The sequence below is a fragment of the Taudactylus pleione genome, unplaced genomic scaffold (genome assembly GCF_031769625.1).
Source record: "Taudactylus pleione unplaced genomic scaffold, aTauple2 ptg001990l, whole genome shotgun sequence".
Classification (NCBI taxonomy): domain Eukaryota; kingdom Metazoa; phylum Chordata; class Amphibia; order Anura; family Myobatrachidae; genus Taudactylus; species Taudactylus pleione.
The window spans coordinates 6778483-6802551 of NW_028286386.1; the positions used below are offsets into that span (position 1 = coordinate 6778483).

Genomic DNA, 24069 nt, shown 5'->3' on the forward strand with positions numbered 1-24069 from the left:
ATAATGTCATTGGGTTTTTGTTTTGTTTTTTAAACAGAATGCGAAATACATCTGATATCAAATATCATGTCAATATATTTTCATAAACACATACATAAGCAGAGGTTACTCACAATTGGGAGGATGCTGGACTACTGGGAATAGAATCAGCAAGTGTGTGTGACTGAAGTTGGGCATTGTGTATACTGAACCCATCATCACTCTCACTGATTGGTGGCTCATTATCCATCTCTGACAAATATTCCTCCCCAGCTTCTTCTTCCTTGGGCTCATCTGGGCTGCCAACGTCACTTGTGACATCATCATCTTCTTCTTCCTCCTCTCCTTGAGAGTCCTTTGAAAATTATATTAATGTAGATTTAATTCTAATTACAATCCTGTAGAGAAAGAGCATGTGATAGTACAGTAAAGGGTACCTTGTTCTGACTGCTAGATGGAGGTTCCGATTTCAATGCATCTGGAAATGTGAGCAAGACAATGAGAACATGCATAGTTAATTACACACTGCGCATGTTTACCCAACTCCGGTCTAATCTCAATGATACCCCAAACCTAGTATATACATTTTCTATTGCTCTCAGTGCGCACCAATTAGCACCGGGCTCTCCTCAGATCCCATTCCCTTTTCCTCTTCATTAGAAAAAGAGTCTCTCTGAGAAATTTCACAATGTGGTTCCTGAAAGCAAAACAGAAGAATGATAAGTAACCACACATAAATCGTATCCTCTGTAATGCAATCTCATTTATGTATAAAAAGTACCTCAGTTTTCAATTGGTGTTCTGCTTCCTCTTCTTTAATTGGGTCTTCTACAGTGGTTCCTCTCAATGCTTCTTCAGGAGGTCCAAGTTGAAATAATGAATGAGAACTGACGGAAGAAGCCTCTGATGGAGCAGGCTCCACTTCACTCTCTGGAGGTTCCGTTTTTATATCAGCAGTCAGCTCCATTATATTCATTATTGAGTCAGACTCCTTGGACCCTGGAATGAGAGATTGTGCAAGGGTCTCTTGTTTTGCTGTATGTTCCTGTACAGCCTGATCCCAGGGCCCACCAAGTGCTTGGGGGTCATCATTCTCTTCACAAAAAGAAAGGGCTGCTTCAACAGCTGCAACATCCAGCACTTCAGGATGGTCATCCACCTAGTCGGGAGAATGAAAGCATCACCAGGGAACAGTATGATTAACAAAGTCAGCATTTGCTATATAATGCATAAACCCTTTAACATTATAATAAGATTCACTATCAAAAGTATCCGATTTATAAAACAAAAAAAATCATAATAATTTTGTTGGACAACATTACAAGGTCTTCATTTATAACTAGGGCACCTAAATCAAACTATTTTGCAGTATTAAATTCGCAGCTTCACGTCCTATTGGTAACCTTCCACATTTCTGCTCTTCTGAGTTTGTAAACCACCATTCTGATATTTAATGTGGGTATTTGTACTCTTCCGGGTGGAGATGGTTTAAAATAGAAAAAAAAAAGGAATTTGGCACATGTATACCATTACCTTATCCTCAATGATTGCAATTATGTCCCCGACAGTTTCAAAATCTAACTCCTCTCCCGTGTAGGATACAGCAATATCCATCTTCTCTGCTAGATCCAGATCCCCCTTGCTTTCTGAAGATTCGGCTTTGGATTGTGCGCTTCCGTCGCCACTTGCAAGGCATTCTTTGTTGATAGAATCTATGATCATGGAAATGTCACTGCTGTCCATGGACACTGTAACGGTGTGCGGATCTGAAGAAGATTGAGAGTCCTCCTGCTGGGTCACTATTTGGTCAAATAAGATCCCTTTGATTATCATGTAGAGTTTTCAGTCAACAACTGTAGCTTTTATTATTTTCAGAGATATGAAAATAGAATAAGATATCTTATCAAATTTATGTTAGTTGTCCTCTGAAAAAGAATTTACTTAAGTAAAAAAAAAAGGTGCCCAACTCTGGCACTGCTCAGAAATAATATATTTGCATAAAATCAAGAAAATACAATCAATTAAAATCATTCAAATTAAAGCAGAGCTCAGCTTTAAACCAAGTTATTAAGACAAGCATGAAGCCCAAGGCAAAAGTTACCTGGGACAGCTGCAGCCATTGGCAGTGCTGACATCATAATAATGGTGGCCTGGGACTCTATAGGGGTCAGCAAAGATTTAGACAGAGATTCACTTGTAGCAGCAGAGAAGGAAGCGAGAGGTGGAGCGAAGTGTGCAGGACCAGCTTCTAGAAGCCGGGACAGAGTGGGAGCACCTATCAGGGCAAGAACAGGAAGGGACAACAGAACAAGAGAGGAGGCCAGAGATTGGAAAAGGTAACAGAATAAATAAAGGGGAAAAAAAAAAAAAAAGTATAATAAAAAGGAAAGAGGATTGATATAACCAAACATGAGAGGCAAGGACCAAGTAAGAAGAGAGAAAGGGATCAACAGAAAAAAAGCAGGTTGAGAAATATGTAATAGGCTTCATGAGGCAGACAAACCTTTATCTTGATATCTGGGGTCTATTTATTTATTTTTTAATTTGCCAAATCTATATTTATGTTGCATACCTGAAGCCGCTGGGATTGTGCCTGCAACAGAGTGCAGCTCACCTCCATGAAGACTTGGAAGGACTCCAACATCCATTAGGACACCAGAACTGGTAAGCTGAGTAGATGTTAAAGTCATTTCACCCTCACTGACCTGTGAAAAAAAGAAACAGATATGGCAAGAAACTTGACTATGTGCAGAATTTCCTCCCTTGGCAAAACTATGGGTAGTGTTGGGACACCCTCCGTGAGGACCAGGGTAGGGTTCCATACCAGCCGGGGACTCGTGGGCAACAGATTGCCTTTCTTCAGGAGCTCCGATAACAGCGGGGAGGGGGGTGGAGTTGATTTCTGTCCCACCATCTTTTTCTGGGGAGAGTCGTCCATCAAAGGGGTCAACAGGGACTCCAAGGGGGCAGAAGGAGGAGGAGGGGTGTCAGGAATGCCAATGAAGGAAGAGACTGGGGTGCTCGTTAAAGACCCCACACTTACCTGTAAAGGAAAAAATCAGAATCATAAATTTGCAAGACCTAAACTACCTGTAGTATAAATATAGCTAAAGAACTGATACCAAGGCTGCAGTTTTTGTTTATTGCAGAGCACTTACCCCCACACTTCCCTCCTCAATGCTACTTGGTGTCAGGTCTCCTAAGCCAAACTCTGCTCCTGGAGATGAAGATTCAATAGAGGAGCGGCTGATTGTACTTGAAGTTCTGCGAGGAATGTTCTTAGCTGCCTGGCGGGCTGAAAGAATACAAATTTAGCAGTACAAAATAAATTTTCCATTGCAGTTATTTACATACTTGTAGATAGTTCAAAATTAGATTTAAAAAAAAAAAATGGAAGGTCAAATGTAAATTTTAACAATATTGGACATATTTGTTCTGTATGACCCTGTCCCATTACTAATATAAAAGCCTCAAGAGAAGATATTGCAGTTATTTATTTTAGATCAAGATTCAAATACAGAAATAAAGGATTGATTTGACTATGAATTAAAAAGCAAGCTATCACTGTGCTTTGTTCTTTAATTGTGTAGATTTTAGCTTACTTCCTGTTTAGTGGCCTTTGGGCATCTATTTGGTTTTATTATATTGCAACTATATTGTTTATTATAGTTGCTCCATTTGTTTCTGTGTCATTGTACCAATCTCGATACCATACTCTTGTGTATTGCTGTAATTTCCTGCTGTTCGTCAATTAAAATGTTTTCATACAAACAAAAAACACAAGCTATTTATCACAAGCACACCGCGAGTGCTGTCCAGAAGTGTTATTGGATGGATAGTCTCCTGCTGTTACTTATGTTCTTTTTCTTTTTTTAGGGATACACCAAGCAAATTTTCAATGCTGAAATTAAATGAAAGTATTCAATTCACCCTAACCTTGATAAGAAGCATCTGTGGCCTTTCTCTTCATCTCTGCCTCCTCCTCTTCTTGTTTCTTATTGCTGCACGGTTCAGAGAAAAAGATTTTACTGCAGACAGTGAATTAAAATGGAACCTAGAACTGACAGCTGATGGACATACAGAAGTATATAACAAAATGAGAACCCACGCCAAAATGAAATTCCACAGTTCCTCCAACTTGCTGTCCATGTGGCCACTCTGAATCAGCTCTGCTTCTTTCTTCAATTTCCTGACAATAGAAAGTGAAAGCCCTTAATTAGGACAATCAGGCTAAATACAAACACCTATTAGAAGCATTGTGACTTTTCTTTATCATAGTAAACTTAATTTAATAATGTTAATTGTGCTCTTAAAGAATACATGTGCCAAGCTAGATTGGTCGCTTATAAAAGCTACATTTCATGCATATAACTGTTTGGATTACAGTAACTCTAATTAATTTAAGTCGGGAGTATATTTTGAGTTACGTGAGGGAGTAACTGAAGTCTCTTGCAAAGTGTCAGCTTTGGGTAGCTAATAGTGAGAAATAATTCTGGAGGAGTTCAATAACTTTTTTACAGACCAGGTGGTTGGTTTAGTTTTGACAAGTGAACCTTGTCATGTCAATTGGGTTCACTGACCCCACTGAAAGAAACATGTTCTGTTAACAAGAAGCTGATTAAACAGACTAAAAAAAAAAAAATACAATAGATAATGCCTTTTCACCACAATGCTTTAAGGTTTTGACACCTGTGTGCACTGATGATTCTTAAGTGTGCATGGAACCACCCTCCCTCATCTAGATTCAGCAAATAAAGGAGAGTGTGGTATATTTCATCCATGGAATACATTACCTCCCTTTTGAATGATACCCTCCCCAAATACCATCAACTTTGGAGGTACTGGTTTGCTTTTCATCACTCTGCTGTATGCAATTGTTGCTTTACGCCCTCCCTCTTTGCTGCCCTACTATCTTTTTCTTTTCTGTTATCTTTAAATTTACTTAAATCGTATATGATGTAGCCTATATGTTTCTTCCCAGGTAATAAGGACTCGCTGTTCAGTCCTTAAGTATTTGATGTATAATTATTAAATGAAAACCCATTGCATTCCATGCCTTTGTTCTAATATTGATACTTACATTCACTGAATGTTTTATTCTGTGTATGTCCGCATTATAAATATATTTGTTTTTTCATTCTCTCTCTGTACGGCAGTGTCTTGTAAATAAAAATGTTTTTTGTTTTTTTTTAAAAACTCAGCATGGGGTGTTTTTAAACATAATATAGAAAATGTATGGATCTTCTGTATTGTTATTCAGTCAGGTTATGTATGGGCTGCTTGATAGTTTGAATATAAAGTGAAATCTAAACATGTTTTACCTATATTTTTCCTGTGTTTCTTTAATAATTTTCTTCAATTCCTCAACTCTTTCCGCTGTCAGTTTCCGCACAATGACATCTTCAACGGTCTCCACTACTTCTCCACGTTCTCCTCGTTTCCGTCTAAAGAACATATACAAAGTGAGAAGCCCTAAGAGGGCTGTACTCTCCCACCCATCGCAGCCTGAGTGAACATTATAACATAGAAAAGAAACAGGTAATAATAACACACATCATGTTTCCAATCGCATTGGATATGGGCTGGCTGTAGGCACTGGCACAGAACTAATAGTAAGCATGGGTCTGTTAAGTGGGGCAACGGGCTACATATGGAAACAATAAGTGGTGGGTATCAGACTGCTATTCTGAGCATGGTTTTGCTATTCACAGTATTTACTTTTTTCCCTATACCATGCATGCTGAGTATTCACTCTTTAACTGAGCTATGCACATTTTAGGATGATTCAATTTAAGTAAATATTCTTTATCACATGCTTAGTGGGTGTAACTGGGTTTGTAACTAGGCTTTCATTCATAGGATAAGTGTGTCCTAGGTGAAATAGTGAGCTGCTTAGAGGTGAGCTGGTATCACACAGATCTCTTACATTAAAGTCTGCACTGCTAATGAGGACATCTACTTTCACAAGCAGGTGTATAAGGGTGGTGCGGCCAAATGTGAATACAGGCAGATATCTCAATTTATTTCTGACAACGCAAGAGAGGCTGACTTTGAAACTTACTCTTATTGCAAAATATAAACTTTACATTTTGGGTAACCATATACAGGTTGAGTCTCCCATATCCAAAATGCTTGGGACCAAGGGTATTTTGGATATCGGAATATTAAGTAATTTGGAATAATTGCATACCATAATGAAATGTCTTAGGACAATCTAAACACAGAATGCATTTATGAATCATATACACAGCCTGAAGGTAATTCTATACAATATTTTCAATAATTTTGTGGCTCGAACAAAGTTTGTGTACATACATGAAATTCATTTAAGTTTCATATACACCTTATACACACAGCCTATAGGTCATTTTACATTTTATTTTTAACAATTGTGTGCTTAATAAAGTTTGTGTACATTGAACCATCAAAAATCAAAAGTTTCACTATCTCAGTCATGCTAAAAAATATTCCGTATTTCGGAATATTTGGATATGGGAGACTCAACCTGTAATCTGAAAACAAAATACTTACACTACTGTGCAAGTACTCACATTTACTAAATAAATCTGCAGCCCAGCAAAGGTGTTCTGGAAATCAGCAGTGGTCAGTTTAATACTGAGCTCGCACGGGGGGGAGTGAACAGGTCGCAGCATGGTAAATTGGCTGCAGGACTGGTAACCACATAATGCACAGCATGTGATATGGAGGTCTTTGTAGGATAGTGGTGTGATTTAAATGCATCTAGATGTAACATGCCGCTCGATATTGCGCTCACAATTCTCCACCGGGTATGCTGGGACTGCCAATGGGGATGCTGGGACCGTCAGGGATTCTGTGGATTCTTTCCACCATCCTGAGAATCAAATCGTCTTTGCAAATGGTATTTGTTGAGCTCTGGCTTACTAGGTTTTTTTTTTATTTCTTTTTTTTAATATTGATGCTGTTCAGCTTCTTGGGTACAAAGGGGCACCTTCTTTTTGGACTTAAATGCTGGAGGGTAAGTTAGCACTGGCTGGGATATGGGATGACAGAATAATTATGGTTGAGATATATAGTCACTGAACTGCCCATAGCTGCATATGTAGGCTCTGATGCATGCACAGTTGCTAAATTGTGAGATCCGTCCGCTAAGCGATCTTCCATGCAACTTTGAATCAGACCAGAGACTGAAAACTATACAAGCAATATAATGCCTTGGGATGACTGCTGAATGTGATTTGTAAGTCTATACTCACTTTGGGGTCTCTGTGGTCTCCAGGAGCTCAGAATATTGTGAAGCACAATGCTGAGAACAAAATAAAATGAAATGCAACATTGGTTCAAGATACACAATATGAACTGTCACAACATGGCTATAATTGTGAAGGTACAGACTCCAGAGCATGCTTTCAAATATTTACAACAGTAACAGCTGCATAAAATCCTTCTGTGATGTATAAACCATTTTATACTGTGTAAGTACAAACAATAAATGGAGGCTTTTAATGAACAAGGCAACTATTAGCATACAAGTTTAACCATGTGATATCCGTAATAAACCATTGCAGGGCATTTTACGGATAATTACCATAGACCATCATCACTCCTTTAACTGAGCAGAATGCTGGGGTAGCAAAATAAAATAAGTCTGTTATGCCTGCAATGTGCCACAGTTACCTGCGTTGCCACACGAGTCCAACTGCACATCCAGGCATCGCTTTTAAATTAATTTCCTACTTATGGTGCATACACACGATCAGATTTTTCCTTCAGATATGAACGATAACGATTTAAAAATCGTTCAGTCGTTCATATCTGAAGGAAAATCGTTCATATCTGACATGCCTGAACGATGGACGATCAACGATGCGCGTTCCCGTTTGTCAGATAACGATATCTGACATCTGATGGGTTTGCAGTCAGACTTGGACGATTCCATTCATTTTAATGCAGTCAAAAATCGTTCAATCGTTCAAATCGTTCAAAACTTTGGTAAAATCGTTCAAATCGTTCAGATCGTTTAATCGTTCATCTGACAAATCTGACAAGTCTGACAAATCTGACCGTGTGTACGCTCCATTAGTGTCTACAAAGTGACCCAGTTTTCAACCAGAGATAAAACTACATGTCATTTGAAGGATAATTCTGACACCAAGGTGAGGATGATACATGTTTTACATGAGCCCAGTTTTCTATGAGCCAAGTTGTAAACAAACTGCAGCTTACTTTTTGAGAGAACCAATCAGGAGGACGTCCTGGTTCTGCAAAAGGTTTGATGGCGCGGCTCACAGACACCCTAAAAACAGTAGTGAGTTTATTCATCAGTTTTATTAAAGGTCACTGAAATTAAGTTTTTCAATAAAATAAAAGGTTTACCCTTTCGGGATTTACCCTTGTTAAAAAAAGGTTTTCATACACAACAGATGTTCATGCCTGTTTAAGGAGCCATTTACATTTGTTGTAAGCCAGCTGTGACCCTCCACCAGCGCTGCACGGTCAGGAATACAGTATATAGCAAAAGATGTATTAGTGCTCCTTCCAGCATTGTCCCAAAAATACACTACAAAAAGTTCCTGCTTTCTCACACGGAACCTTGTCTGAGCGGCATTCTACATAGCCTTGAACAGAACATACTCCTCATACCAATACATATTCTATAACTGCATCATCTGAGACCAAAGTACAGTTGTTTGCGCGCCAAGTTCACAATTAACTCCTCTTTGTAGAAGCTTGGACAAAACGCATTCATGCACCAGGACATGATCTAAGCACATTAGCAAATCTGATACTAAATCCAAATAGATTAGAAATAAAAGGTTTTAGAATGACCAAGTCAAAGTGCAAACCTCAAGTGCACTGAGATGGGACCAAAAGAGTGTGGTGCATAAACAAATGCCATTATGTTTATTTGCAATGCCTCAATAAAAGGAAAAAAATGCCACCAAACATCATCATTGAGAAGATGCAGTGCTGTAGTAGCAGGTACTTCATATTCATCATACAGGATGTAAAAGCCTCAGAAATTCATACAGAAAATGAATACATCTAGTCATTGCTGCAAACGGCTGTACACTTATTACCTCTCAACATCTGTACAAACTAAGGGGCATAGTTATCAAAAAAAATTTGCGGAAATAATAAGGATCCCCTAAATGTATGTAAGGAAGAGCGGCAGCAAAAATCGCCAATATCAGGTGCAATCCCATTTGTGACCACAGAAGCAGGCCCCATAGGATTCTATAGGGACTACAAAAATGTGAAATTTACTAAACTCCAGAGTAATGAGTATTAACCATTGTTCGCATCGTATGGGCTGTACACAGGAATTTTTTTTTGGGGGGGGGGGGGGGGCAGGAGAGTAATCTGAAGAATCCCTCCCAGCAATGACAGCTTGCACATGTGTAGACTGACGACCGCACATGTGCAGAAGTTTGGCTATGATAATAAATGATAATAATCCCAACCAATTTCCGATAATAATAATATGCCCCTAATTGGATTAAATAAACCCCACTCAATGCCACCCACTTTCTGGCAAACCTCTGCCCACTATTATATAATCCCCACCCATTTTCTTGCCCGCTAATCGGGACTGTCCCACAAAAAATTGGACAGTAGGGGGAGGGCTCATCATGATATAGTCATAACTTGTCGGCTCGCCACGCTTCAGGCATGGTGACTCGCTTCACTCAAGTCGCCACAGGATTGTATTCCCCCTCTATGTCCACGTAGATAGTAGGAAATTATGTTGGACAGTAACTGATGACATCAGTTAGAGGGGAACTATCCACTACCATAGTTATATGGTTAGGTCTAGAATTGGGTGCTGCAAGGGACCTCTGACGTCACGCCCACGTGACCAGCGACCAAAGGGGGAGGGACAAGGATCCGAACGGGGGGCCAAAAGTGGCCGCTCGCCACACTTTGGGCAAGGTGGCTCACTACAAAAATATATTCTCCCTCTTTGTGTACGTGGATGGTAACACTGGAGCGGTCCGTCCCCCTTCTGCAGCGGTCACGTGGTTGCAACGTCAGAGAGGTCCCTTCTCCAACTAGGATCTAGCAACCATAGTCATATTTCGATATGGCCCATTTATCAAAGTGTATTTGAGGTAAAATCCCTGCAAACAACCGTTTACCTCAAATACTAAGTATCCCCCGTATGTATTAGGGAGGGACCTCAGCAGGTATCTCTGATACCTGCTGTGATCCCTCCATTACCACTGGCAGCCGCATTCCTCATAGGTTTCTATAGGGGATGCGATGCTGCCAAATTTACCAATATCCGGAATGAGATGCATTCCAGATATTGGCCCTTGCAGCTAACACCATCTGAAGATGACATTAGCCACCGTAGCCTATGGGCTACTCCGCGCACTATTAGCCACTGGAGGGATCCTCCGGAACCCTCCCATGCTATGGCGGATGTGCAGTCCACGGGACTGCGCATACGCACCACCCCCTGTACTGGCTGGCAGCTCTCCGAAGACATCGCAGGGTCGGGCTCCGAAATCCCTGCATGTCCCGGGTGATACATCCGACCAATAGGATCGCTTTTTGCATTCCGAAGCGATCATGGGCGTTACTGGCATGCCCTGATCGCATTGCAAAAGCGATCATTGATAAATGGGCCGCTATGAGAGCACTGCTGCTCCATATACTCCAGTAGTAGGATCCCCGGGCCAATTAGTGTGATTTCTCCTCTCACCAGTTCTGGTCGCCGCTGCGCATGACGGAGGAGGCGAGGCACAGCTTCTCCCGGACAGACCACGGCTCTGTGGGGCCGACATTCAGCAGTTTGTGCTCTAGGTTGGGGAAAGCGACAGGAAATACAAATGAATACACTGACACGTCTCATGTACACAGGATACTGCGCATATGGTCTGACACTAATGTGCCGGCTTTGCGCTAGGTAGTACATGCTGGCAATATAAGCCTCGGTCACTATACACAATACTCACTCCCCGTCCCGGCCGCCATTTTCTCAGCTACTGTATATACTATACAGCGTAACCAGAGCGCGACGTCGCCAACATAATGACGTAAAATGCGCAGCGGGAAGGGGATCATGCGGCTGGCTGTAGCTGTCACCATGATCATGTGATACAGTATATGCAATATCAAGAAGGGGAAATACAGCCAACCTATGCAATATGTATTGCTGGGGTTCATCTTCTTACGTTATTAGACACAATGTGAATGTGCAGCATTAGATGTGGGAACTCTGTAGCAGCACTGCACAAAACGAGATTCTATTTAGGAAATCTAAAATAAATACACGGCCGATTATTAAGTAACTGGTATATAATCAGTAATTACGGGATGCGGTTAATATCCCAGCGTGCGGGATGCCGGCATTTAGCCGGCATCCTGAAGGTAAGTAGCAGTGTTAGGGGGAGGGCTAGGGGTTAGGATTATGGCACGTATCCACTACATGAGAAAAATGGGCGATTGAATGATTGCAACATCGTTATCGTTCAATCGTTTATTATTCGTGCAGTGAATATCCCGTCAACGACCAGCGATGCACGCTCCCGCTGGTCATTGCCAGCATATGTTATCACCTGAACATGCAAGTCAACGTGCCAATATCATCAGGTTGTGTATGAGGGAGGGTGCCTGCACTGAACGACATACTGCACAGGATGATGAACGATTACGATGTCATCGTACAGTCGTTCCACTCGTGTAGGGGATATGCACCTTTAGGGTGTGGGGAGGGGGAGAGTTAAGCCACGTACACACTGGCTGATATTGTGAAGGAGATCATTATCGTTCATTTGTTCACTATATGGTCCAGTGTGTATGCAAGATATAGTTAACGATGCGCGCTCCCGCAGATCGTTAACGATATCTTTCATCGCCTGAACATGCAGACCAACTTTACGATATTGTCAGGTTGTGCATGTTCAGGAATGCTGCCAGTGACGTCACTGAACAACATCGTTAACAATATTGTTCAGTGTATAAACTTAATTTCGTTAACAACATTGAGCCCGGCAAACACTTAACGATATCACTGATGGAGCGAATCGTTAAGTGTGTATGCACCTTTAGGATACCGATCCTAACCCTGACGACATACTGGCATCGGGATTTTGACCTGAGCGCCGGCATTACGTATCCAACCCGTAATTCTTGTATTTCACCAATAGCAGGTGTATTATATAGTATTGCCCTGGCCTAGCGGGAATTACAATGAAATGAGAACATTGCTCATGTGAGAGGTCTTGTTACCTTACTTATATCCCTTTCAGACAGAAAAACAAATTACCGGGTTGAAATGTTTGACACGTAATTTGCTCTTCTGTCTGAAAGGGGGTACAGGCAGGGACTGTCAACACAACCCGGCATGCAAATGCCGGGTAAAAGCTGTGATTTCAGCTTTTTCCTGTCTGAAAGTGGTATTATTGAACCAACCCTGTATAAACAGTAAATGATTGTATTTCACCAATAACGGGTATATTATAGTATCTACAATAACTACTATTTGTATTTAACCAATAGAAGGGGTATTATAATATCTACAGTAATTACTGATTGTAGATAATACCGGAAATATTTCTGCACAGGATATTGTTGAATATTTTTTGTCCTACTTCATGCCCTTCCAATCATATATTTAAATTTATAGTGAGGCTGATTTTAAAGAAATAAGTACATTTGTGCAGGTTACTTTGGAAAGTTATACACACACATGCATTCTCCTACACTTTTAAATAGCTTAATACATAACATTTAATTGTGATATGCCAGGAACATATGTGCATTATGGAAAACCAGTCTATTCTGAGGACCCATGTGGAGATTCATAATGTTGACAGAGAACATGTCAACACTGATAGAATGTCAACAATGTATTTTTAGGTGTGTGTAACCCAAAACCTAACCCTAATGTTGACATTCTGGGCCTGATTCAGAGCCGCTCGTAAGCGGCTGCACGTTCGTTCGGAGCGATGTTCGCACATCTGCGCATGCGTATGGGTTTTAGTACGCATGCGCGAACCAGTCAGTGCGGTCAAAAATCGTGTGCTCGCAAAATAGCGAATGCCTGCTAATTTGAGTGACAGGATGAGGCATTTGTGGGTGGTAACAGGGGAAGGTGCTTGAAAACGGGGAGTGGAGATCCGAACGCAGGCGTGCCAAACGGTCAAAACGGGCGTTTTAAGGGTGTGTATAATTAACAAAGCAGCGTTATCGACCACGTCACTTTGTTGTCTTTTAGCCTGAACTGCTCGCATGATTGCGGTAGGAAAATGCTACCCCAAGAATAGCGAGCAGTTCAGACGCCTTTCGATGTACTCGATTAATCTAATAAATAGCGGAGATGACGTATGATGCGAGCGGCCAGGGGGCGTTTTTTTTCAAAATAGCAACCGCGTGTTTTGTTCGCTCGTTCAGACATAGAGGCGTCAACAGACCGCAAAGAGCGAGCACTTTAAATATCCGGCCCCTTTTTCAGAACGACCATCCGCAAATAGCGTTCGGCTCTGAATCAGGCCCTCTGTCCATGTCGGCATGTTAGCTTCAACATAACTGTCAGCATTCTAGTGTTGACTTATACCCCTTTTACACCAGAGCTAAAACCCGGGTTATTGCAGGGTTAACCCGGGCAGCTCCTTGGTGTAAAAGGGGTGAGGGTTGGATCGCCGAGTCGAGTGACCCAGCAATCCAACCCAGGTAAATAGCAGGGTTTAACACGGGAGTAACCCGTGAAACCCTGCTGTGTGTACGGTGCACTTCGGGTCTTGATGACCTGCAGTGTGCCGCAAGCCGGCCGATTGGTCCGGCTTCAGTGGCGCTTGGAGATGACCTCATCTCCAAGCGTCCACTTTCATGCCAGAAAAGCCAGGTCTATGCAGACCTGACTCCGGTGTGAGCGGCGCCAACTCGGGAATAGCCGTGTTTGGGTTCGTACTGATGCATACTTTCTACTTCAGGTTCCATAGGGTATCCACAGGATACCTTGGGGTATAGGCGATGGCAGACATCCAGGCACCACAGAGTTAAATTTTCAGCCTCCCAGGATGCACTGGGGTCCCTCTCCTATACCCCGCCCCCGAGCCTCAGGCTACTCAGTTTTTCGTCGGTGCCTGGCCGGAACCAGTCGCACCGTACAGGGGGGGGGCCTTTTCAAGGCCCCTGAATATTTCTTCGCAGCTGTGGCTGCACAACTAGAGTGCTCCAGCATAGGACAGTCAGTATTGACGTCCATGCTGTCACTCCTACAAACCCCGCTGGTACCAGAACGCCGGTACTGATCCGGGGATCCTGGTGGGCAATCGGGGTCACGACTAGCGGTGCCCCTCATTGCCTGGACTGTGGCCGGATTCACGGGGGTCTCAGGTAAGCGGCGGGACCCGCGGTGGGTTCCCGCAGAAAATTGTATCACAGTCCTTTAGTCCCCAGGCAGGGGGCTCCCCGGGGACCGGCTGCAGCGTGGAGCCAGGCTCACCATACCCTGCGCTTCCACTACCCCCGGGGACACAGGACCGCGCGATAATGGAAAACGCCCGGCGTCCCAGGGGTTAAATGCATGCCAGGGGAGTGTGCTTTCCCTGCACAGCAGGCGGCGCCTCCCCCGCTGCACACAGCCTTTCCACTGCGGTTTGGCATCTGCATGCGCTCCTCCCCCAGCCCTGCCCTCACTCTGCTCCTCAGCGGCCATTTCCTGTGACTTGGCAAGCACTGCTGGACGCTGAAAACGGCGGCATTAGGGTCTGGGATCCCCCTGCATCCCCCCCCTCGGTGTAAGGTCAGGTTATGCTGCGCTGTTTCCTACCAGGCTATCAGTCTGAGTAGTTGATGAAGCACTGATAGTGCAGGTTGTTATTTCTGCATTGTGTGTGACTAAACGCTAGTGTCTGCTGCTTGTACTTTCACTTTCAATCTGTCAGACATTTCCCTATCCCTGTCTCTCTGCTATTAGCCCTTGTGGTGCGGTGTTACCAGGGGTCAGTGTCCCACTATACAAGTCTGTTAGTGAGACGTGTCACACACAGTTCCGGTCATTCAGCATGTCTGACACTGACCAGGACTTGCCCCTTCAGCTAAGGTGTACAGTATGTCTGGCACAATTGGTGGAGGGAGATGGCAGCTCTGAAGGGGTTTGCAACACGTGTCTTATACAGGCACAGCAAACTACTGTCCCTGCACCTGTGCAGGAGCCGCCCTGGGCTTGTTTTGCTAAGGCACTTACAACCCTGGTGGGCCAGCTAGCGACGCCCTCTGCTTTTCCCCAGATGGGGGTTTCACAGCAGTCTATGGCGTCATCCCCTATGCAGGGGTTCCCTAGACAGTTGGTAATCCCTCAGAGTCTCTCGGTCTCGCCCCCCCAGGTCATGCAAGAACCTGCGTGGGCGAGGTCATTGTCCACGTCGGTACAACACCTGACGGACGCTTGCAGGGAGAGCCATCCTGGCGGCCACAGAAGCGGCAGCTGCAACTTCAAACTGATCAGGGTGATCAGGATGATGTGAACTTCCATTCAGGAACCCTTCCGTAATAAAAACACGGAGGCTAAATCCGAAATATGTATACCAGGCCTCGTACGGGCGGTCTGCACGGCCTTGGTTATTGAGGATGACGCTCCGCCTGTGGCAAAATCTAAATATCCCTTTTTTAAGGATATTAAAGGTGATGCTGCGGTATTCCCACTATCTGGTCAGTTAGTGGATCATTTAGAGGAAGCCTGGAAATCGCCAGGTAGGCGTTTCCAGCCCCAGAAGCATCTGGCAGTGGCATATCCCTCCATAGAAAATTTTTCTAAATGGGAAACCTCGCCACAGGTCGACTCTCACGTCACTCGCCTCGTCAAGAGTGCAACGTTGCCAATGCCCTCCATGGTCTCCTTTAATGCTGGGTGGCTAGAGCCATGGAATATTGGGCAGATCCGTTGGAGGTGTCTCTGGACCCAGACTCAGTCCCTGATCAAGTGGAACTGGTGGGTAATCTACGAGAATCAGCCACTTACATTACTGAGGCGGCTTTGGACATAGGCATGCTTGCTTCCATGATTTCCTCGGCAGCAGTAGCAGCACGATGTACCCTGTAGTTGCGGTCTTGGAAAGATTCCAAGAAAGGGTTAGAGGGTTTACCCTTTAATGGTTAAGTGCTTTTTGGCCCTGATTTGGACAAAATTGTGGCTACCCTGGCGGCGGCAAAGTCTGCGTGTTTGCCATCACCATTTCCAGTTTCAGGCTCTGCCTTTTGGTCTGGCCACAGCACCTTGTGTGTTCGCCAAAACTATGGCAGTCATGGCAGCTCACCTGCGGATGCAGGGAGTCCGTTTGTTACCCTATCTGGACGATCTCCTGCTGCTGGCAGAATCTCCAGAGGTACTTCAGCGCCATCTGCACCTGACAGTGTCTGTATTGCAGACTCACGGCTGGATGATAAAATTGGAAGAAGCCCTCCTTGGTACCATCACTGAGGATGCTCCATCTAGGAGCTCTGTTGGATGCCCAACATCAGAGGATCTTTGTAACGGAGGAAACGGTCTCTGCGTTACGGCAAAAGTTACACCTTTGCCTGCGCAGTCGCCGGGTGTCCATTCACTCGGCAATGAGGCTCTTGGGTTCCATGGTGTCGGTATTCGACATGGTGGAGTTTGCCCAGTTCCACTCGAGGCCTCTGCAGAAGCTGATCCTCTCCAAATGGAATGGGTTGCCCCACCAGATAAAGACACTTTATGGTGCTTTCTCCGGAGGTACGGCTGTCTCTAGCCGGGTGGCTACAGACTGCTCACCTGCACAAGGGGCGCCCTTTTTGGATAGCGGACTGGGTCCCTTTGACGATGGACGCCAGTCTCCGCGGCTGGGGAGCAGTGACGGGACCACACTTCTTTCAGGGGAGGTGGACTCCAAGGGAAGCGGCACTCCCAATAAATATATTGGAACTAGGAGCAGTCTTCAATGCTCTCCAGCAAGCAAGACACGTCCTGCAGGGAAGACCCGTGCAAGTACAGTCTGACAACGCCACCACGGTGGCTTACATAAACCGTCAAGGAGGAACACACACTCAGGCGGCTCTGACAGAGGTGTCCCGGATCCTACTCTGGGCGGAAAAACACCACCGCAATATCGGCAGTGTTCATTCCAGGAGTCCTCAACTGGGAAGCAGACTTTCTCAGCCGTCAAGACGTGCATCCAGGAGAGTGGTCTCTTCACCAGGAGGTATTTCAACTACTGGTGAACAGGTGGGGCTTGCCAGAGATAGATCTCATGGCCTCCCAACACAACAACTAGTTGCCGATGTTCGGGTCAAGAACAGGAGGCGCAAAGGCGTGTCTAGTGAACGCTCTGTCAGTCCGGTGGACCTTCCAGTATGCGTATCTCTTCCCTCCGTTCTCCCTTCTTCCTTGAGTGATACACAAGTTCAAGCAAGAAGGCGGCACGCTCCTGCTGATAGCTCCAGCGTGGCCCAGACGGCATTGGTACGCAGATCTTCGGATCTGCTGTTGCAAGGTCCTTGTCTTCATCCGGACCTGAGTCGGCTGTCTTTGACGGCGTGGCTATTGAGACGGCCATGTTAAGGTCCACAGGTTTCTCTGGCTCGGTGGTTAAACCATGTTGCGAGCTCGGAAACCTTCTTCTGCATGCATCTACCATCGAGTATGGCTGTTTCCTCCGTTTCAATAGTGTCGCCCTCGAGGGTATGCTTCTCGGGCATTCCAAGTGTCCAGGGTTCTGGCTTTCTTGCAGGCAGGCTTCGATAAGGGTCTTCGCCTTGCCTCGCTGAAGGTGCAGGTATCTGCCCTATCGGTGTGGTTTCAACATAAGATTGCTACACTCCCTGATGTCCGCACCTTTATGCAAGGTGTGCTACATATTCAGCCTCCCTTTGTTCCACCTGTGGCACCTTGGGACCTGGCTGTGGTCTTAAGGGGCCACCTTTTGAACCACTGGGTTCAGTGGAGTTGAAATGGCTAACTATTAAGACTGTTTTCCTCCTGGCTATTGCTTCAGCCAGAAGGGTCTCAGAATTAGGAGCTCTCTCCTGTAGACCTCCTTTTCTAATATTTCACAGAAACAGGGCAGTGCTTCGCATTCGGCCTGGTTTTCTTCCAAAGGTGGTATCTAGTTTCCATATCAATGAGGAAATTGTTGTACCAGCCTTTAATTCACAGAACCTGTCGGCTGGTGAGGCCACCTTGGATGTGGTGCGGGCTTTACGAATCTATGTAGACCGCACTGTTTCCTTGAGGAAGTCGGACTCCTTGTTTGTCCTTTTTGGCTTTCACAAGAGAGGTTGGCCTGCCACTAAACAAACTTTGGCAGGATGGATTCGCCTGGCCATTTCTGAAGCTTATGTTCATGATGACCTTCCTGTTCCATCTTCTGTTAGGGCTCATTCCACTCGGTCTGTGGGTCCTTCGTGGGCAGCTCGACGTGGCACCTCAGCGGTTCAGCTTTGAATGCAGCCATGTGGTCATCTGTCCATACTTTCGTACGGTATTATGCATTTAATACCTACGCCTCTCAGGATGCTTCCTTCGGGTGGCGGATTCTCCTTACAGCACAGGAGCGTCCCCACCCTTGAAGGATACTGCTTTAGGACATCCCCAAGGTATCCTGTGGATACCCTATGGAACCTGAAGTAGAAAATCTGAGATATGGTAAGAACTTACCATTGTTATCTCTATTTCTGCGAGGTCCATAGGGTTCCACAGGACTCCCGCCCTGTCGCACCTGTACTGCAGATGGGCTTGAATCTGGTCACCGGTTTTCCGTCTCCCTTTGGTGAGAATGTGATTCTTGTGTGTTCCAGACTGTCTTCTCTCTCTTTTTTTTTTTTGCTCCTGCTCCGGCCTATGGCTTGTTACGAAACTGAGTAGCCTGAGGCTCGGGGGCGGGGTATAGGAGAGGGACCCCAGTGCATCTTGGGAGGCTGAAAATTTAACTCTGTGGTGCCTGGATGTCTGCCGCCATCGCCTATACCCCAAGGTATCCTGTGGAACCCTATGGACCTCGTAGAATTAGAGATACCAAGGGTAAGTTCTTACCATATCTCATATTATTTCAACAGAATTCCGGTACTATCGGTGTGGAGATCGCATCATGCATTCTCAACTTATGGATCGCAGAGACTTCAAGCAACAAAATGTATATTATGAACAACTGTTAGGATGTTGCATGGGGGCAGGAGGGCAGAGACCCCCAGTTGTTAGAGGCTGGGTGAGTCTATTTGAACCAGCCTGTTAAACGCTCTGTAACAGCTGCTTCCCCCCTGGGAACCAATGACATCATCAACAAACTTCTCTATTGTCCTGTCTATTCTGGGGGGGTATAAATATGTGTGCTCAAACACTGGGTTTTTAGTCTTCGTGCTGAATGACGACGGGGTTTCTTGCTGATGCCTATCATCTGGTCTGGAAGCGCTGCGTATGTATACTGTACTTGGGGTCTGTATAATTCCTTTGCGTCTAATTGTGTCTGGATCAATAGCGTGTAATTGACTGTACTTTTTACTTGAATAATACTTTGTGCTTTGGAACCACATGTTCTAAGTCTGGAGTCTCTATTTACTGTATGACTGCGTACGCAAATTAGCGTCATCCTTAGAGGTTTATAGGTAGAATTTTAGAAGGTACAGGCAGGGGTATATAGAGGTTCAATTTCAGTATCGTTAGTTGGGGGCTCGTAGTAGTGAGGTCACTTACCTACTCACACGGCACATACGGCTATCAATATCTCAGCAAAGGGTGGAGCAAAGAAAACCCTGCATGGCCACATGCAGGGTTTTCCTGCAACCGCTTTGTGCTGAAAAATCGCTATCCGTTTTCGTGTGAGCAAAGGAAGCTGACTAGAATCCTGGGACAAGAAGGGAAAAAGTTTGTTTTCCTTTGTTGATAGAACCTAACGTTTAAAAGGGTGCCGCAGTATTGAGTACGCGGCAGAGTCGCAGTTTTTCGCACAGTAAAGATGCACTTTTGCGTACGCAGCTAAAAAGTCATTATACGGTTGTGTGGTAGTCGCATTATTGTGTATGCGGCTGGTCGCACAATAGCGTATACGTACTTCCGGTTCTGCTGCCACGTGTTTAAACAAAGCCGTTGAGGTTTACATTTTTTAATTGTTAATATCTGGGTTAACGTGTATTTTTCTGCGCAGGAAAAAAGTGTGTAACACTGAATATTTGTTGGACAAAGTTAAAGGTATCGTATGATCCTTAATTGCTAGGTGCAAGGGTTAGGCTAGCCGCTCGGTAAGTAGCTTTGCCGTTCTATACACAGTAGCAGGTGTACATGTTGTCTTTGTTGTAGAGAGGTGCGTGGAAGTGGCCGACATATAAACTTCCATAGGTGTGGAAGTTGCCTTACTAAATCTTATCCGGGTGTGGCAGTTGCCTTTTTCAAATCTTATCCAGGTGTGTGGGCGCCGCCGACTTAAATCGTCCACAGGTAAGTGAAAGTATCAGCCCGTCGTATTATGCATACTAAGGGCCTGATTCAGACCCACTCGCGAGCGGCTGTCCGCTCGCAAGTGGGTCGATGGTCTGCACTGAGCATGCGCACGACGGAGGGAGCTCCGTCGTGCACATGCGCCAGACGCGACGAGCGAAGGACTTTCCTTCGCTCATTGTGTCTGATCAAAGGGGGCGTGCTGTCGATGTTGATTGACAGCACGCCCCCTTTGGTGGGCGTGCTGGGGGCGTGCCTCCCTGACGGGGGCGTTCCCAAGGGAACGCCTACCATCAGAAGCCGGCCCACTGACATCACTAGTGATGTCAGTGGGAGTGATTTTGGCTCTGATAGAGCCAAAATCACTCCGGGCCTTGCGGTTGAAAACCTCAACCGCAGGCTCCGGCTCGCAGTGGCGATGGTCTCAATGGTCACGACCATCGCGGCCATCTAACTGCACGCTCGTATAGGCTGTGGGTGGTGACCCACAGCTATACGAGCGTCCAGGAGGACGCTCCATAATTATGGAGGGCGGCCCTCATTCAGAGCGTGCGCTCTGCTCAGAGCGTACGGCTCTGAATGAGGGCCTAAGTACGGTACTTATGCAATAAGGTATTGTGATGTATGGTTTAAAATGATAATGAAAAGTGTTAGACCGTTTCCCAGAATTGGTAGTTTTGATAAGGATGTATTAGATAATGTCCGGGATCACATCAGTCTGATGCACTCCCGAGAGATAAAGGTCAAATATTATGAATGTTTAAAAGTGTGGCAGCATGAAGGGGATGCGTGGCTTAAAAATGTGCAAGCGACGCAAACTAGCGTTGCGAGCGCATTGTCTGAGAATGCATCCGCAACGCTGAATTGCAATACGGGCGAGCCGCAAAATGGCGCACGTGAGGCAAGGTAGCGTTGTGGAGAGTATTGCCAGCAGTTCACGCTCACCTCCCCCACCTTATGTGGATGGAGGTGCAAGTACAGTTACCAAAAATACCCATAAAAATGTAACAAGCAATTTGTACCCCCTCTTAAGTAACCATAAAGAAAATGTTTATGATGTGGATGATGAGCCTATTGTAATGTCTGCCATTTCCCATGCTGTGCAAATGATAGATGCTGCATCACCACAATCACGGGTGGTGCCGCCATCTCCATCGGTAACAGCAAGGGAAGTGTTAACACTCTGCACCCGTAGAGGAAGTTGTTCATACCATACGTAGCAGCAGATTAAACCCCCAACCAGGTCAGAGGTAGCAACGCTACCGGTCTGCATCCCATTTGGACGATAACTTCCGAATGGAAATGCAGATGCGAACGGTGCACGAGGGAAGTAGTAATGCATTGTCCTTGGACAAGAGCAGAACTAAATTCCATCATAAATGATTTCCCCGGTCCCAAAAAGGAACTAGCCAAATGTCAAAGATTTTTGAGAAATTTGGGTATTTCTCATGAACCAACTAATAAAGATTGGCGTGTGGTGTTAAGGGCCTGTCTACCACGCAATAGCGATGTGACAAAATTTATCACGGATTCTGTATTGGATGGCAACGTTCCCTTAACAGACCAAGTAAACCAAGGTAACATTTCCCGCATTGTGACTCAATTGGGTATATATTTTCCAGTAGTAGTTAACTGGAACAAAATTTTCACAATCAAGCAAAAGGAGAGTGAAACTGCAGAAGATTATTGCGACCGGGCTCTGCAGGCTATCACCCAGTACACTGGGATTGAAGATATTAAAGATAGCACTCACCACAGGGGAATGATAGTCACGGTACTCATGGATGGTCTGAAAGAGAATTTAAAGACTCGGGTTCAGACCTCACAGCCTGGCAGGAGGGGACTTACAATAGATAACCTCATAGAGTCTGCCATAGAACATGATAAAAACATCTAAAAAAAGAGGGAGATCCAGAGCAAAAAACTAATGGCTGTCAATATCCAAGCTCTGGAGGGGATGACTGTAACATCAGAGCCAACAGACACTCGCACCTGCACACACACCTACACCTGCCCTCACTAACCCCACACAACAGCAAACAGTTCCATTCCGCTAACCCAATACAACCACAGGTCCCATACTCATATCCCCCACAAACCTTACCCTCCCTATCCTTACCCATATCCACCACCTCTACCCTCTGCTCAAACCTCACAACAACACATGTTTTCACCTGATCCGCGGACATGTTTTAATTGTAAACAAACAGGACACTTAAGTAGAAATTGTACAGTAAAACGAGTAGGAACCCCAAATCAGGGAAGACCTGGATATCCCCATAAGGGATATGCACAGAGACCAGCAAATGTTCAACAGGCAACAGCTCCAATTGTGGCCGTAAATGCTTTATTGGAGAATGGTAGCCAACGCTAGGGGTCAGGTCATACCTGTAGTCTACAGATAGTCAGATTAATGGGAAGTACTAGGGAAGAACCGGTCATGATGGTTGATGTAGCTGGTACTGAATATCCTTTTCTTGTAGACACAGGGGCGAACAGATAAGTGATGAAATCTCCCGTTAATTTACAGGTGACCAACGAGACAGTACCAACAATGGGTGTAACAGGTAAAGTGGAACATTATCCTTTAACAAAGTCCACAGAGGTTACTATGGGGCCGTTGCATACCAGACATTCTTTCCTTCTGGCAGCAGCGGCTCCTACTAACCTACTGGGAAGGGATTTGTTATGTAAGATGGGATGTGTCATATATTGTACCCCTAATGGTGTATTTTTAGATATCCCAGAGAGAGTTGTACATGAGGTGAGGGATATGCTGGACACTCCCCAAAGGATAATGTATCACTCTACCAGTTTAAGTGAGAATCCATCTCAGGTAGATCAAATGTTGTCCCAAATTCCAGATTCACTTTGGACCAAGGATGGACAGGACACTGGATTAATGGCAAACGTAAGTCCCGTAATGGTAGATTTAAAAAGTGGTAGGCAAGCTCCAAAAATTCCCCAGTACCCATTAAAAGGTAGAATTAGGGGTCATCCTATAATTGAGCGATTGTTACAGCAGGGAATTTTAGTTCGTACAGCTAGTGTAGCCAACAGTCCCATCTTTCCTGTAAAGAAGAGTGATGGGACGGGTTATAGGCTGGTACAAGACCTTAGAGGGGTTATTAAGGTGGTAAAGAGCCAATTTCCCGTAGTGCCAAATCCAGCTGTCATTCTCATGCAGATCCCACCAATGCAACCCATTTCACTGTCATTGACCTCTGTTCTGCTTTCTTCTCTGTGCCTCTTTGTCCTGACTGTCAGTACCTATTCGCTTTTACATACAGTGGTGTACAATACACATGGACACGATTGCCCCAAGGTTTCATAGACAGCCCCAGTATCTTTTCCCAGGCCTTACACGACTGTTTACAATCTTTTCAAGCTGCCAATGGATTTGTTCTAATACAATATGTGGACAATTTATTGTTATGTTCTGATTCATTTATGTCATGTTTAAATGATACTAAACTTTTGTTGCTTCATCTCTCGCAAACAGGACACAAGGTTGCCAAGGACAAACTACAGCCATGCCAGTCCAGGGTTAAATATTTGGGACACTGCCTAACTCAGGGGTTATGACATCTCACAAACGACAGAATCCAGGCCATACAGAACATGACACTGCCGCAGAACCAACAGCAAATTCGTACCTTCTTGGGAATGTGTGGATACTGCAGAATGTGGATCCCAGGTTTTTCTATTTT

General features: G+C 44.8%; 1 protein-coding gene across 2 annotated transcripts in view; it reads right to left on the reverse strand.

The window, feature by feature from the left end:
• BRD8 (bromodomain containing 8) overlaps positions 1-10978 on the reverse strand; it is a 71937-nt gene extending 60959 nt beyond the window's left edge. For both annotated transcript variants that reach the window (XM_088465547.1, XM_088465546.1), the window contains exons 1-16: positions 10920-10978; positions 10667-10763; positions 8185-8254; positions 7215-7264; positions 5301-5423; positions 4088-4168; positions 3916-3980; positions 3138-3274; positions 2804-3022; positions 2552-2684; positions 2081-2254; positions 1513-1778; positions 761-1138; positions 589-676; positions 417-457; positions 114-334 (exon numbers count right to left, since the gene is read on the reverse strand). In XM_088465547.1, the coding sequence (XP_088321673.1) occupies positions 114-334; positions 417-457; positions 589-676; positions 761-1138; positions 1513-1778; positions 2081-2254; positions 2552-2684; positions 2804-3022; positions 3138-3274; positions 3916-3980; positions 4088-4168; positions 5301-5423; positions 7215-7264; positions 8185-8254; positions 10667-10763; positions 10920-10938 (2162 nt within the window). In that variant the 5' untranslated portion in view covers positions 10939-10978. The remainder of the gene's footprint in view (positions 1-113; positions 335-416; positions 458-588; positions 677-760; positions 1139-1512; positions 1779-2080; positions 2255-2551; positions 2685-2803; positions 3023-3137; positions 3275-3915; positions 3981-4087; positions 4169-5300; positions 5424-7214; positions 7265-8184; positions 8255-10666; positions 10764-10919) is intronic.
• Positions 10979-24069: the final 13091 nt, after the last annotated feature.